General features: G+C 39.6%; 3 protein-coding genes across 3 annotated transcripts; all 3 read left to right on the top strand. All coding sequences in view use genetic code 12, as the record gives it.

Moving 5' to 3' along the window:
• Nucleotides 1-2,123: 2,123 nt before the first annotated feature.
• On the top strand, nt 2,124-5,294 carry RJT20DRAFT_65182 (uncharacterized protein). Its single transcript, XM_064921111.1, has one exon. The coding sequence runs from the start codon at nt 2,329-2,331 to the stop codon at nt 4,948-4,950; it is 2,622 nt and encodes an 873-aa protein (XP_064772104.1). The 5' UTR covers nt 2,124-2,328; the 3' UTR covers nt 4,951-5,294.
• Nucleotides 5,295-6,148: 854 nt separating this feature from the next.
• ERG3 (C-5 sterol desaturase) lies at nt 6,149-7,622 on the top strand. The gene is made up of 2 exons (XM_064921112.1): nt 6,149-6,250; nt 6,289-7,622. The coding sequence occupies exon 2, from the start codon at nt 6,434-6,436 to the stop codon at nt 7,550-7,552; it is 1,119 nt and encodes a 372-aa protein (XP_064772103.1). The 5' UTR covers nt 6,149-6,250; nt 6,289-6,433; the 3' UTR covers nt 7,553-7,622.
• A 1,942-nt stretch (nt 7,623-9,564) lies between these two features.
• On the top strand, nt 9,565-11,871 carry DUR3 (Dur3p). Its single transcript, XM_064918017.1, has one exon. The coding sequence runs from the start codon at nt 9,611-9,613 to the stop codon at nt 11,786-11,788; it is 2,178 nt and encodes a 725-aa protein (XP_064772102.1). The 5' UTR covers nt 9,565-9,610; the 3' UTR covers nt 11,789-11,871.
• Nucleotides 11,872-12,023: the final 152 nt, after the last annotated feature.

Below are 12,023 nucleotides of genomic sequence, written 5' to 3'. Positions count from 1 at the left end.
GACATCCCCACAGTTTCTCTTCACGGTTCCGATGATAATCGTCGTTGTTATTTGTCTGTTGATGCTAATTATGACATCATATTGAGCCAATCTGTGGCAGCTCCCTAACACTGAATCTGCGACAGAAGGTAAGGGAGAGTCCAGTTTAATGACCATTTCCAATGATACAGTAACATCTTGGCCATGTCTTGTGATGATGTTATTGCTCCGTCTCCGACAGATTAATTATATATGAGTTTTGGTGAAAGCCAAACTTGACAATTACAACAACAGGTCCTCTTGGTGATCTACAGCACAGAGTACTATGACAAAGCCATTTCGGTTGAGAGTACCTATGAGAGGGAGAAACACTAAAATATATCTAATTTGATATGTTATTAGAATTGGAGCTGCGAATAAGCTAGCCATTTAGTCCTTGCAATAGATGTCATTTAGATGCAGCAACATATAGTTGGCCATATACTAGAATAGGAGCACATCTTACGGAAGGGTGAGTGGCTGTCAGACTATTGATGGAAGTGGTCTCGTGAGCTTACGATGGCAGGCGCTACTTTCCATATATATTTCTCTTACTGCAGAATTCTAGTGGGACAATTTCACCTTCTCCATATAAGATTTGACTCATGAAACAGGAGTGACCTTTTTTGTTGACGATTGTTGCTGTAGGATTGAAAAAGTCTGTCTTTTCCAGAGAAGTGCCAACGAAACAGTCACAACATCTAGCTGAATTGTCATCGTGGTGAAAGTGAGTCCATTCATGTCAGTAGGTATATTGTTGGACGCTTATTAGTGAACAAGAAGTCACATTTTGATTGACCCTTATTAGACTAGTAAATTGTTTGTGCATAAAGGAGACAATATGCATTTATGAATACGGTGACTTTTCTTACTAACTAACATTGTGTATGATAAGAGTAGAAAACAGTAAAAAAGTGTGAATACTTGGCTACTGAGGGGGAAGTCCTTGTGTATATCAGTGTTCATTTCTACTTTTATCGTTAGCTCCATTTGTTCTATAAATAGTTACCTTATCACTTTAACATTCTTATCAAAGGTTCATTGTTTGCGAAGTAATTACGAATCAATGACTAAAGCTATAGCGATACCTAACGATATGAAAGATAAGAGCAACAATCACGACAGAACTATTAGGTCCCTTTATAGAACTCTGAAGTTGGCTATACTTGTGTCTTCAATCACTGCCACCTACACCATCTACCGCTTACCAATAATGACCTACACTAAATGTCTGGACTTGTTGAGAACTAGTCATGAGCTCTTTGATGTACTACAGTGTACGATGTTAGTGATATTAGCATTTTGCTTCTGTGTTGGGAGTCTAGTATCAATTCCACAATCCTTCTCCTTGTATCAGCTCGTGCGTAGCATCGAAGAAGTAGCAGAAACGGGAGGTGATGTGCAATATTCCATTCTTCTGGCGCAATCGAATTTGGATAATGTGTTAAGATTTCAGATGATGTTATTGATAGGAATATGCTGGACTTTGTGATATCTGTACTCTATCAAGAGAATTCTGTTAAAGCTCCGAATAATAGACTCTGACGGTTAAATATGTATTATATATAAATATATATACTCTTCAAAACACCAATGGGTATCAATATCCTGACCAGGAATTAGACCCTATATAATTCTTATCAAGAAAACACATTATAATCCTAATGGGAGGCTGCAAAAAAAAAAGAAGAGCAAACAAATAATACAGCGATTCCATTTTTTATAGTTCTTGTGTTCTTGGGTTCTAATAGTTCTAGTAGTTCTTGTAGTTCTTATGGGTCCTTACAATTCGTATTTTTCTTATAGTACAGTAATACACAGAATACAGATGGTAGTTATATTACAAAGTACTTACACCGGTGGACTTTACTTTTCTTCTATGAAATAACCAAGTTGCATACTATCTATCTCTCTCTTTCCTTTAAACAATCCCCCGTTTTCAGTTCAAAACTACCCAAAATACGAATTCAAAATAATGTTCTCTCCCCTCCTCCTCCTCCTCCTCCTCCTCTTAGAACCACCACTATATCCAACCACCACTATCCAACCACTCCGTCACTATTCATATACTATAACACTATATATCTATACCTATATATACAATACACCTGTATATACAGTCTACTAATATCCTCTTCCCAATCGGGTCTAACAACCGGCTCTATTTTTCTCACGTGATCTCTCTCATTCCACCGTCTTTACTAACAGCACAACACAATGAAGAGACATGCCATTAAACCTAAAGTATAGTCTAGTCACGGTAACTATTCCAACGTCTCAGTCACATCCCGAGCGGCCTGCCACTGTGAAATGTTCAGAAACGTATTCAAAACTGGAATCCGTGGCATCTATTCAGTGCTGGATAACCCATCATTTGTGTCAGAACCATGGGCTATCTATCCGGCTAAGCACAAGACCAGTGGAAGGATTGTCTCTGTGTTCATCTTTGACAAAACCAAGTTCGAGGGTCAAGTAAACAGACTCTTCACAAACAGCTCGTCGGCTAAGAATCCAAAAGTAATCATTAGAGAATGCTACGAGTTGATTAAGCATGAAGTCAACCAATTGAGTAAACTAAAACACCCCCAGATTCTTACTATCTACGAAGTGTTGGAAGAAACAAAGACTAAATTTATATTCGTCAGTGAACCGGTAACGGATAATTTACTCACTATCAATATTGCCAAGGATTTGGACGAATTAAGCATACAGAAAGGTTTATTACAGACGGCAAAGAGTTTACAATTCTTGCACAATCTCTGTTCAATCATTCATTTCAACCTTCAACCATCTTCTATATTCATAAATAACCAGGGTGATTGGAAACTCGCAGGGTTCAAGTTTCTCCAGAATTTGAACGAAATTTCACCTCTGGAAAGAGAGAACTTCTATATCATGAATAATTCACTGATGGTTCCGTTTGCGAACCTTAACTTGAATTTTACTGCCCCTGAACTCTTGATAGACTCGCAGCTGAAACTTGACGTCGCAAATGATATTTGGTCTCTTGGTTGTATTATATACTACTTATACAATGGAGGAGACCAACTTATCAACTGTTTCGACTCCAATAGTATTTCAGACTATAAGGCTGAATTCCGTAAATTTGAGATGAAATTCTACAACCACAAGCCTTCGGAGTTGAAATATCTCTTGAAGAATATACCAGAAAAGTTATATCCCTTGTATCCACAGATTCTTGCTCGTTATCCTCACGACAGAATCACCATTGACCAGTTTATCGACTCGGACTTCTTTAATGGAAGTTTGATTAAGGCAATGTTATTTATTGATGAATTCTCGACTAAGTCCATCGAGGAGAAGTTGATCTTTCTAAAAGGACTTTTGGAATCGGAAGATCCAAATACCGCCAATTTGCTTTCTCAGTTTCCACCTGCTTTCAGAACACTGAAGTTATTGCCTCTAATGATTGAGTTATTGCAGCACGAGTTGAGTGTTTTGAATGGAGGCGTACTCGATCCGAACATGGACCAACTATTTTCCTATTCATTAACAATCGTATTTAAGATCAGTGCTAATATCTCTAATTTGACTTTTCAAGATAGAGTTTATACTGCTTTATTCAAGGATGATCCTAAGAATAAGCAAAACCCGCAAGCTTTCACTAAGTTGTGTAACGCTTCTGTGAAAACACGTTTGACATTAGTTGAAAATTTATCTGTCTTACAAGACAGACTTCAAGAGAAGCAATTTGTTGAGCTCATAAAGAGCATTCTTGATTTAGTTCTAACCTCTTCTTCAACTGAAGCCGCACAGAAGAGCGATCAAATCAAGCTTCAAGAAACTTTCTTACAATACTTAACACATGTTGTTGAGAAAATTGAATTCCCATACATTAAAAACACATTGTTTCCACTAATTTGTCAGGTATTCAAAACAACGACTGTGTTATCTACAAAATTGGTCACTATAGATACATTTGAAATGATGGTAGACAAGAAGATCATTGACAAGATCATCGTCAATGATCAACTCTTCCCGATTGTGAAGAATTTGAAGAGTAGAGACAAGAGAATTGTGAGAAAGATGTTGAGTTTCTTTGTTAAATTGAGCAAAAGTGACCATATATCTTTACAGCTTGAATCTATTGTCGATTCTATCTTACCTCAGTGTCTCTCCCTTGCATTTAGTTGTGGTGACTGTTCGCAATCTGAATTCAGACAATTCATGACAATCATCAATGAAATTCAAAAACATTTGGTTGACACAAAATTGCAGACTTTGCCTGTATCTGCTCCAACTCGGTCTGGGGTTAACGGAACAGTTCATGAAGAAACGAATTTTGAATCCTTAATCAACACACAAGCAATTACAGAAGGAAACAAGGAACAAATCTTTAAGGGCCCACAGACCAAGACTATTATGCAACCTCGGAAGGCTTCACAACAAAGGCCCCCAGTTCCATCGCAGAAGCCAATTCCGAAACTTCCTCCTAAGCCTGCAGCCCCATTAACGTTAAAACCAGCAACTCCACATAAACCAACTCCTCATTTGAGCTTTGGAGCCTCGAGTACAACGTCAAACGCGACCAACTCAAAATTGCTCAACACTCTTAATAGTACATACGCAAATAAGGAGGCACCATTCGCGGATGATGAATTCGAAGACTTCCAGCAAGCGGAGCCATCTTCTGGTATTAATTGGCTGACGGAGGTTTCCAAAACCAGCCATGTACCAAGTAGCCCAATGCAGCCATCTAGGATCACTCAGAAGAATAGTTTACCATTAACTCCAAACCCCAATGGCTCTAGGACCGTTCCAACACCAAAAGCTACGCCCTCTAACTATCCTCCTGGATTTGATTCAAATTTGGTATTAACGCCCCATAGTAATAGTTCTCCTAAACCAAGAGCTGTATCTGGTAATGCCACCAATGGTGTAAAGGGAGACGATTTATTGGATTTCATATAGAATGTAAATAAGCAATCATTGTAACTCTCAGTTTAATTTAAACCATATTGCATTTTATTTTTTCAACTTTGTCTCTGTTGTAGTTGCATTGGGCCACCCAGACCCCACTGATTGGAAATCTTCAATCAGAACGGTTGCAGAGTAAGCCCCTAAATGCCATTTGCAATTGCAAAATGCAGCATCTCTTTTAGGATCGTGCGGCTCTATAATATATCAAGATTCGGCTTTCGGATCGGGAGCCCCGTACATAGTGAAGCTTCTATAAACCCTGATCTGAAGTAGTAGCAATGATGATAAATCGAGCAGTTCTAGAATTGGTCATTACTGTGCTGTGATTATAACTCCGGTTCAATGGATGCAACGAGCGGTACAAGGGGAAAGTGAAGTCCTTCTGCCCTGGCCATTTATTCTGGGTTAGTTGCATTTTTGCAGCTTTAAGGTTTACGGCAACCTCGCGACAAGAGCAGTTGATTTCATGCCCACATTCTCAGTGGCAGGCTAGGCGCTACGACAATGAGCCTCTAAAGTGGCGAGGTACACCTTCTGGTCTCCTATTAGACCACCAGCAAGCGTTTCAGTGTCGGTTGGAAGAAATAATTTGAGCCTACGGCACTCGTATCACTTTTCAATGCTACAGCAGCCCATACCACTGTCCAACTGACTTCAAAACAGGCACTTTACCCCTGAATGTGGCACCTGTGTCCACCGCCGTCACCCGCTACCCTTAAACATACGATCCCGCACCCGCAAAGTAAGCCCACTGCCATACCGTTGCTTCCCCCACCATCGTACCCATCGCTCTCCCCTGCCAGCGATTGGCCGATGTTCGGTTCTTCGTACAGCTCGCTGTCAGTGCTCGCACCGCCGTCGTATAACTGCCCTTCATCTGGCGGTCTAAACGACAATTCCGTGTCTTTACGCAGGTGTTCTCACTGTTTTCTCACCCACTGACAACAAACAAACACTAAGCGATCCAACGGGAACGAAGAAAAATTTTAAGTGCTGCGAATTGGAGGGTAATATGGAGGATGCGATACCACAGTGTTAAGGGTGCAGTTGTTTCTGGCGTGTTGTGTTATACTCTTTTCTTTTGCTGTAACACAAGTGGATATATATACTTGTTTGTGTGTGTGTATATATATATAGAGACGTTCCGCTAGTGTAGATTTATTCGAGAATTGAAATTCGGTTTCGCTTTACCACTCTCATATCCCGACATCTCGTACCCACAATCCTTCCTCACTATAGGAATAAGGAATTAGCAGCAAAACGTGCTATACGACAACAACCAACAAGCTAGATCAGAATCTACATCCCATCGCTTCTCGAGTCGTCTACATCAGAATCGACCCGAATCCAACTCCAATAAGTTCCACAAGAAGTCTCTATTTCATAGGTCTTCTTTCATCCCGCTGAATCATCACCTTCGTTTATTCGTTTGCTCGTTTACTCGTATAACTTTTCTACCTAATTCACAACCATCATGGATATCGTTTTGGAAGTGGTAGACTACTACGCCTTCGACAGAGTTTATGCTCTGCTCTTGCCAAAGGGGGGTCTCGTGGATAACATTGTCAGCGGCTTTAAGCTTCCTGCTTTGGCTGGAGCCGCCAAGGATGTAAACGACGCTAACTGGTCGTTCAACTCATCCATAACCACACAGTCTCCACTCTCTGCATTGGTAGGATTGATTTCTAACTACCAGAACAAAAATGAAATATACGGTTTGGCACCAAAATACTTGCCTGCCGGTGACTTCATAGATGCCTCTTTTTTGGCCAGATCCAACCTCATCAGAGAGCTCATTTCCTTGTTCGTTGTTACTGCTGTTTTCGGTTGGGCCTTGTACTTCGGTGTGGCTTCCTTTGCATACTGTACCGTGTTCGACAAAAAGATTTTCAACCATCCTAGATACTTGAAGAACCAGATCTGGTTGGAAATCGAACGTGCAGCCACCGCTATACCCGTCATGGTCTTGTTGACGACACCTTTCTTCTTGGGCGAAATCAATGGTTACTCATTCTTGTACATGAATATCGATGAATCTACAGGAGGATGGAAAGCTGTGTGGTTACAAATCCCTCTGTTCATTTTGTTCACTGATTGTGGAATCTATTTCATTCACAGATGGTTGCACTGGCCTGCTGTTTACAAGGCTTTGCACAAGCCTCACCATAAATGGATTGTTTGTACTCCTTTTGCTTCCCATGCTTTCCACCCAGTAGATGGGTTTGCTCAAAGTTTGCCATACCACGTTTTCCCATTTTTGTTCCCATTACACAAGGTTTTGTACTTGGGATTATTCGTCTTTGTAAACTTTTGGACAGTTATGATCCACGATGGCCAATACTTGTCCAATGATCCATTTGTTAACGGTACTGCCTGTCACACCGTCCACCACTTGTACTTTAACTACAACTATGGTCAATTCACAACTTTGTGGGACAGAATCGGAAGATCATATAGAAGACCAGATGACTCATTATTCATTAAAGATTCTGACGTCAAGCTCAACAACAAAATATGGAAGGAGCAAACTACCCAGATGGAGAAAATCAGAGGTGAATTAGAAGGAAAGGATGACGATAGAGTTTACATCTAACTGCAAATTTTATATTAGTGACTTTGTATTTTATCCTTTTGTTCAATTGTTATATGCGCCATCATATTTTATATGCTAAAGAAATGAGGTCGCCCTATTCTCTCCTTTAAGATTAAAGATTTTATGTTATATAGTTGAATTTATATCAATTGGGCCCATAACTCATATGGAACATGTAGATATTTGATAAACAATAAAGCGGTATGAGATTCACTGCTACAGCTAACGTGAATGGAAATACTTGAGATTGGTAGCACTTGACAATAGTATACAACTGATAATATCAGCCAGTTCATCAGTATCCCCAGGATTGACATGCCAGTACTTTCCAGTAGTCGGCGTTCGGGTTCCAGCCCTTGGATACTATCAAGAGTGATTACCAGTATTCAAATTAGTGAGTATATCAGTTCAATCTTGTGTGAAGTTTATCTGTATAATTGGAACAATTGACGATCTCGTAACGTACGATCATAACCGTTACACATAGTAACGGCCCTGCTCAAACGGACGATTTTCCGATTCTGTTATCTCTTAATTACCCTTATTCCGCTATCAGTTGTTCGAAATAACGTATGGAACATTATTGTCCACCAAGAATATAGCATCACGCCTTCTGTTCTCTTGACGACCTTCGTATCAGTTGAAGGCCCGCTTCTCCACCTCTTCAACACTCTGGGGCCTTACCTGGCAAAAAGATGCAAAATTTTTGTAACATAACTGTTATCGCAATCCTACATTTAAGAAGGGGAAAGACAGGTGTGGCTGTGTGCAGGTTAAGCGCGGTCCTTTGTTCGGCCCTTTTACTCATTCATTCTCATAATGTGTTGGAGTGAGTCTTATCTACGTTCGAGCTCCAACAAGTAAGTAATAACTCATTTTTAAGCTTTAATGGTTGTGTACCAAAAAATAACGGATCAATAACTGCAAAATAGATCTACATTAGGTTAGGAGCTGGAATGGAGCAACATCCTTAAAAAAAACAGATTGTTATCCAAGAGCTTGGAAGACGGAAAAGGGAATACGAGGGATCCCAGAAATGCCTCTCCTGGTCCCCTTAGATATGGGCTTCTTTGCATAACCATTCTGACAAACGTTGGGAACCAATGCATTCGCTACGTGCTGTGCGAGCACTGGAAACTCGTTACGAGCCACGTCAAACTAAACTCCTCCTCCAATAAAATCGCTACATATTTTTAGTTAGCCGTTCAAGTTGCACACCAGTTAAATCCAGATACTGTAGTTGGGAACTATTTTTCCGGAATCTCCGTCACATGACATGATAATCGCCTTGGTTGTGTAACCATTGATCTCTATTTCCACTATCAATTTATGGAATGTCTGCATATAGAGCGATTGTGAAAATTATGAAATTTCTTATCAGTTCGTCTCCATTGGGTGTGCATGTATTGGTGTGCATGTATTGGTGTCTAATACCTGTGTGGAATGAATTGCCAAATTGGTGATATAATAAGCATATGTAAAGCCTCTCATAGTCAGGGCAAATTGAAGTATTCTGGCATGCAGCTTCCTGTTTGGACTGCAGGATTCTATTTTAGCCAATTGCTTGGAACTCCTGTACGGGCCATTTTAGACGTTTCGGCCCACCATATATAGTATCAAAATATATGCTAATGTACATCGTGTAATGGTTGAATGCCTCATTTTCAGGAGTTGCTCTATTAACAGATTTGAAGCAAGTCACGTCTTCCCAGCGGCACTTGGTCCGGAAAATATGGTGTGGAAAATACTTCTGTAACCTCTATCAGGAATCAGGATAGATATCGCAAGGCACATCTTATCGCAAATCATGATATATCTGTTTCGTAATATGTAGTTGCGTAAAATGGAGTCTATAATTTTTTTGCATTATGAGTAAGCTTATTAACAGATCTAAATTTTTCACTTTTATGCACCAGAACAATGTAAGTTCAATTCTCAATTTTAATATAAATTGAAATCAATCCCCATTCATTATCATTAATTCAATTCTAATTCTTTCAATCACAAGAGTATAACAATAACTTTTTTGAAATACAAAATCAAAATATTTTGTTAATCATGACTGACTTTATTCCATTACCACAAGGTGCTGGTTACGCCGTTGTTGTCGGTTTAGGTGCCGTTTTTGCTGTAGGTATGGTGCTTACCACCTATGTCTTAAAAAGATATAACAAAGAAATTATGACCGCCGAAGAATTCGCGACTGCGGGTAGATCGGTGAAGACTGGTTTAATTTCTGCTGCTGTCGTTTCATCCTGGACTTGGGCTGCAACTTTGTTAACTTCTACGACTCAGGTTTACAATAATGGTATTTCTGGTGGTTTCTTTTACGCCGCAGGTGCTACTTGTCAAATTACTTTATTCGCATGTTTGGCTATTAAGGGTAAGGAAAAAGCTCCAGGTGCCCACACTTACTTGGAAATTGTTAAAGCCAGATACGGTACCACTACCCACTTGATTTATGTCTTCTGGGGTCTTGCTACCAATATTCTTGTCACTGCTATGTTGTTAACTGGAGGTTCTGCTGTTGTTGGTAATTTAACTGGTATGCATGATGTTGCTGCTTGTTTGTTATTGCCACTTGGAGTTGTTGTCTATACACTTTTCGGTGGTATTAAAGCTACCTTCTTGACTGACTACGTCCACACAATTGTCCTTATTGTTATCATCATTGTATTTGCTTTCACAACATTTGCTACTTCTAGTAAATTGGGCTCTCCAGGCGCTGTTTGGGAGATTATCACCAAGTTGGCTGAAACTCAACCAAGGGAAGGTAATGCAGGTGGTTCTTACTTGACTTTACATTCTAGATCAGGTGGTATTTTCTTTGTTATTAACATTGTTGGTAACTTTGGTACTGTCTTTTTGGATAACGGTTATTTCAACAAGGCATTTGCTGCCAACCCTGCTGCTGCCTTGCCAGGTTACGTTTTAGGTTCACTCGCTTGGTTTGCAGTTCCTTGTTTAATTTCTGTTACTATGGGATTGGCAGCTTTGTCTTTGGAGGGTACTGATGCCTGGCCAACAGCTCATAAGATGACTCCTCAAGAAGTTGCAAGTGGTCTTGTTCTCCCTAATGCTGCTGTTGCTTTATTGGGTACAGGGGGTGCCGTAGCCTCCTTGCTTATGGTTTTCATGGCTGTCACCTCTGCTATGTCTGCTGAATTGATTGCTACCTCCACTATTTTCACATATGATATCTACAGATCTTACATCAACCCTCAAGCTTCTGGTAAGAAATTGATCTGGGTTTCTCATATCTCAGTGATTGCTTATGCCTATGTTATGGCAGGTTTTGCAATTGGATTGTACTATGCTGGTATTTCTATGGGATACTTGTATGAGTTGATGGGCATCATTATTGGTGGTGCTGTCTTATCATCTGCTTTATGTTTGCTTTCTAGAAAGCAAAATGTGCAAGCAGCTATTTTTACACCTCCAATTGCCACTGGCCTTGCTATTATGTCGTGGTTAATTGTCACTAAGAAGAAGTTTGGATCAGTTACTTACGAAAATACCTTCGAAGACGATGCTATGTTGACCGGTAATGTTGTCGCTTTATGTTCTCCATTGATTATTATTCCCATCTTTATATTTGCCTTCAAGCCACAGAACTTTGATTGGGATATTTTGAAAACTATTACAAGAGTTGACGAATCTGAAGAAATCTTGGAAGCCACCCATGAACCAGCTCATCACGATGAAGAAAAAGTCCACCCAGTTAAGTCACAAATTTCTGTTATTGCTAGCGAAATGGCTGAAGTTGAAAAGGGCAAGTATGAGGAAGAAGAACTCTTGTTACACAATTCGTTTAAGTGGGCAGCCTACATTTGTGTTGGTTTAACACTTTGTCTTTTAATTCTTTGGCCAATGCCAATGTATGGAACCAAATATATCTTCTCGGAGAGATTCTTCACCGGTTGGATTGTTGTCTTATTTATTTGGATTTTCTTCAGTGTATTCATGGTTATAATCTATCCAGTTTATGAAGGTAGAGAAGGTCTCTTTAACACGATGAGAGGAATTTACTGGGACTTAACTGGTCAGACTTGGAAGTTAAGAGCATGGCAAGATGATCATCCAGAAAAGATGCATGCTGTTATGTCTCAAGTTAGTGCTCAATTGTTGGCCACCTCCCAATCTCAAGTCTATGAGGGTAAGACCATCCACAATGGTGCTATTACTCCAAGAAATATCGATGACGAAATGTCCGATATTAAGAAGGATTCTATGTAAGATTCCTTTGTTTTACAACGTGTTAGAGAGCTGTGCTGCTTATTTCAATTCTATTCATAATCTTGTTTGTTTATAAATTCTAGTTAATACAATCATTGAATGATTAAATTTTTTAAATTGTTAATTGGTGAAATTGTTGCAAAATTCTTTACGAAAATTGAATAAAACCTTTCTTTGAATAACTACAATTAAAAAAGAAGAAGGGGATTTACGTTTGCCTACTCAAGAATCAACA

The sequence above is a fragment of the Scheffersomyces xylosifermentans genome (assembly GCF_036884685.1).
Source record: "Scheffersomyces xylosifermentans strain CBS 12540 chromosome Unknown RJT20scaffold_8, whole genome shotgun sequence".
In the NCBI taxonomy this organism is placed as follows: Eukaryota; Fungi; Ascomycota; class Pichiomycetes; order Serinales; family Debaryomycetaceae; genus Scheffersomyces; species Scheffersomyces xylosifermentans.
Note: the sequence above shows the minus strand (reverse complement) of the source record. Positions and strands in the feature narration are given on the sequence as shown.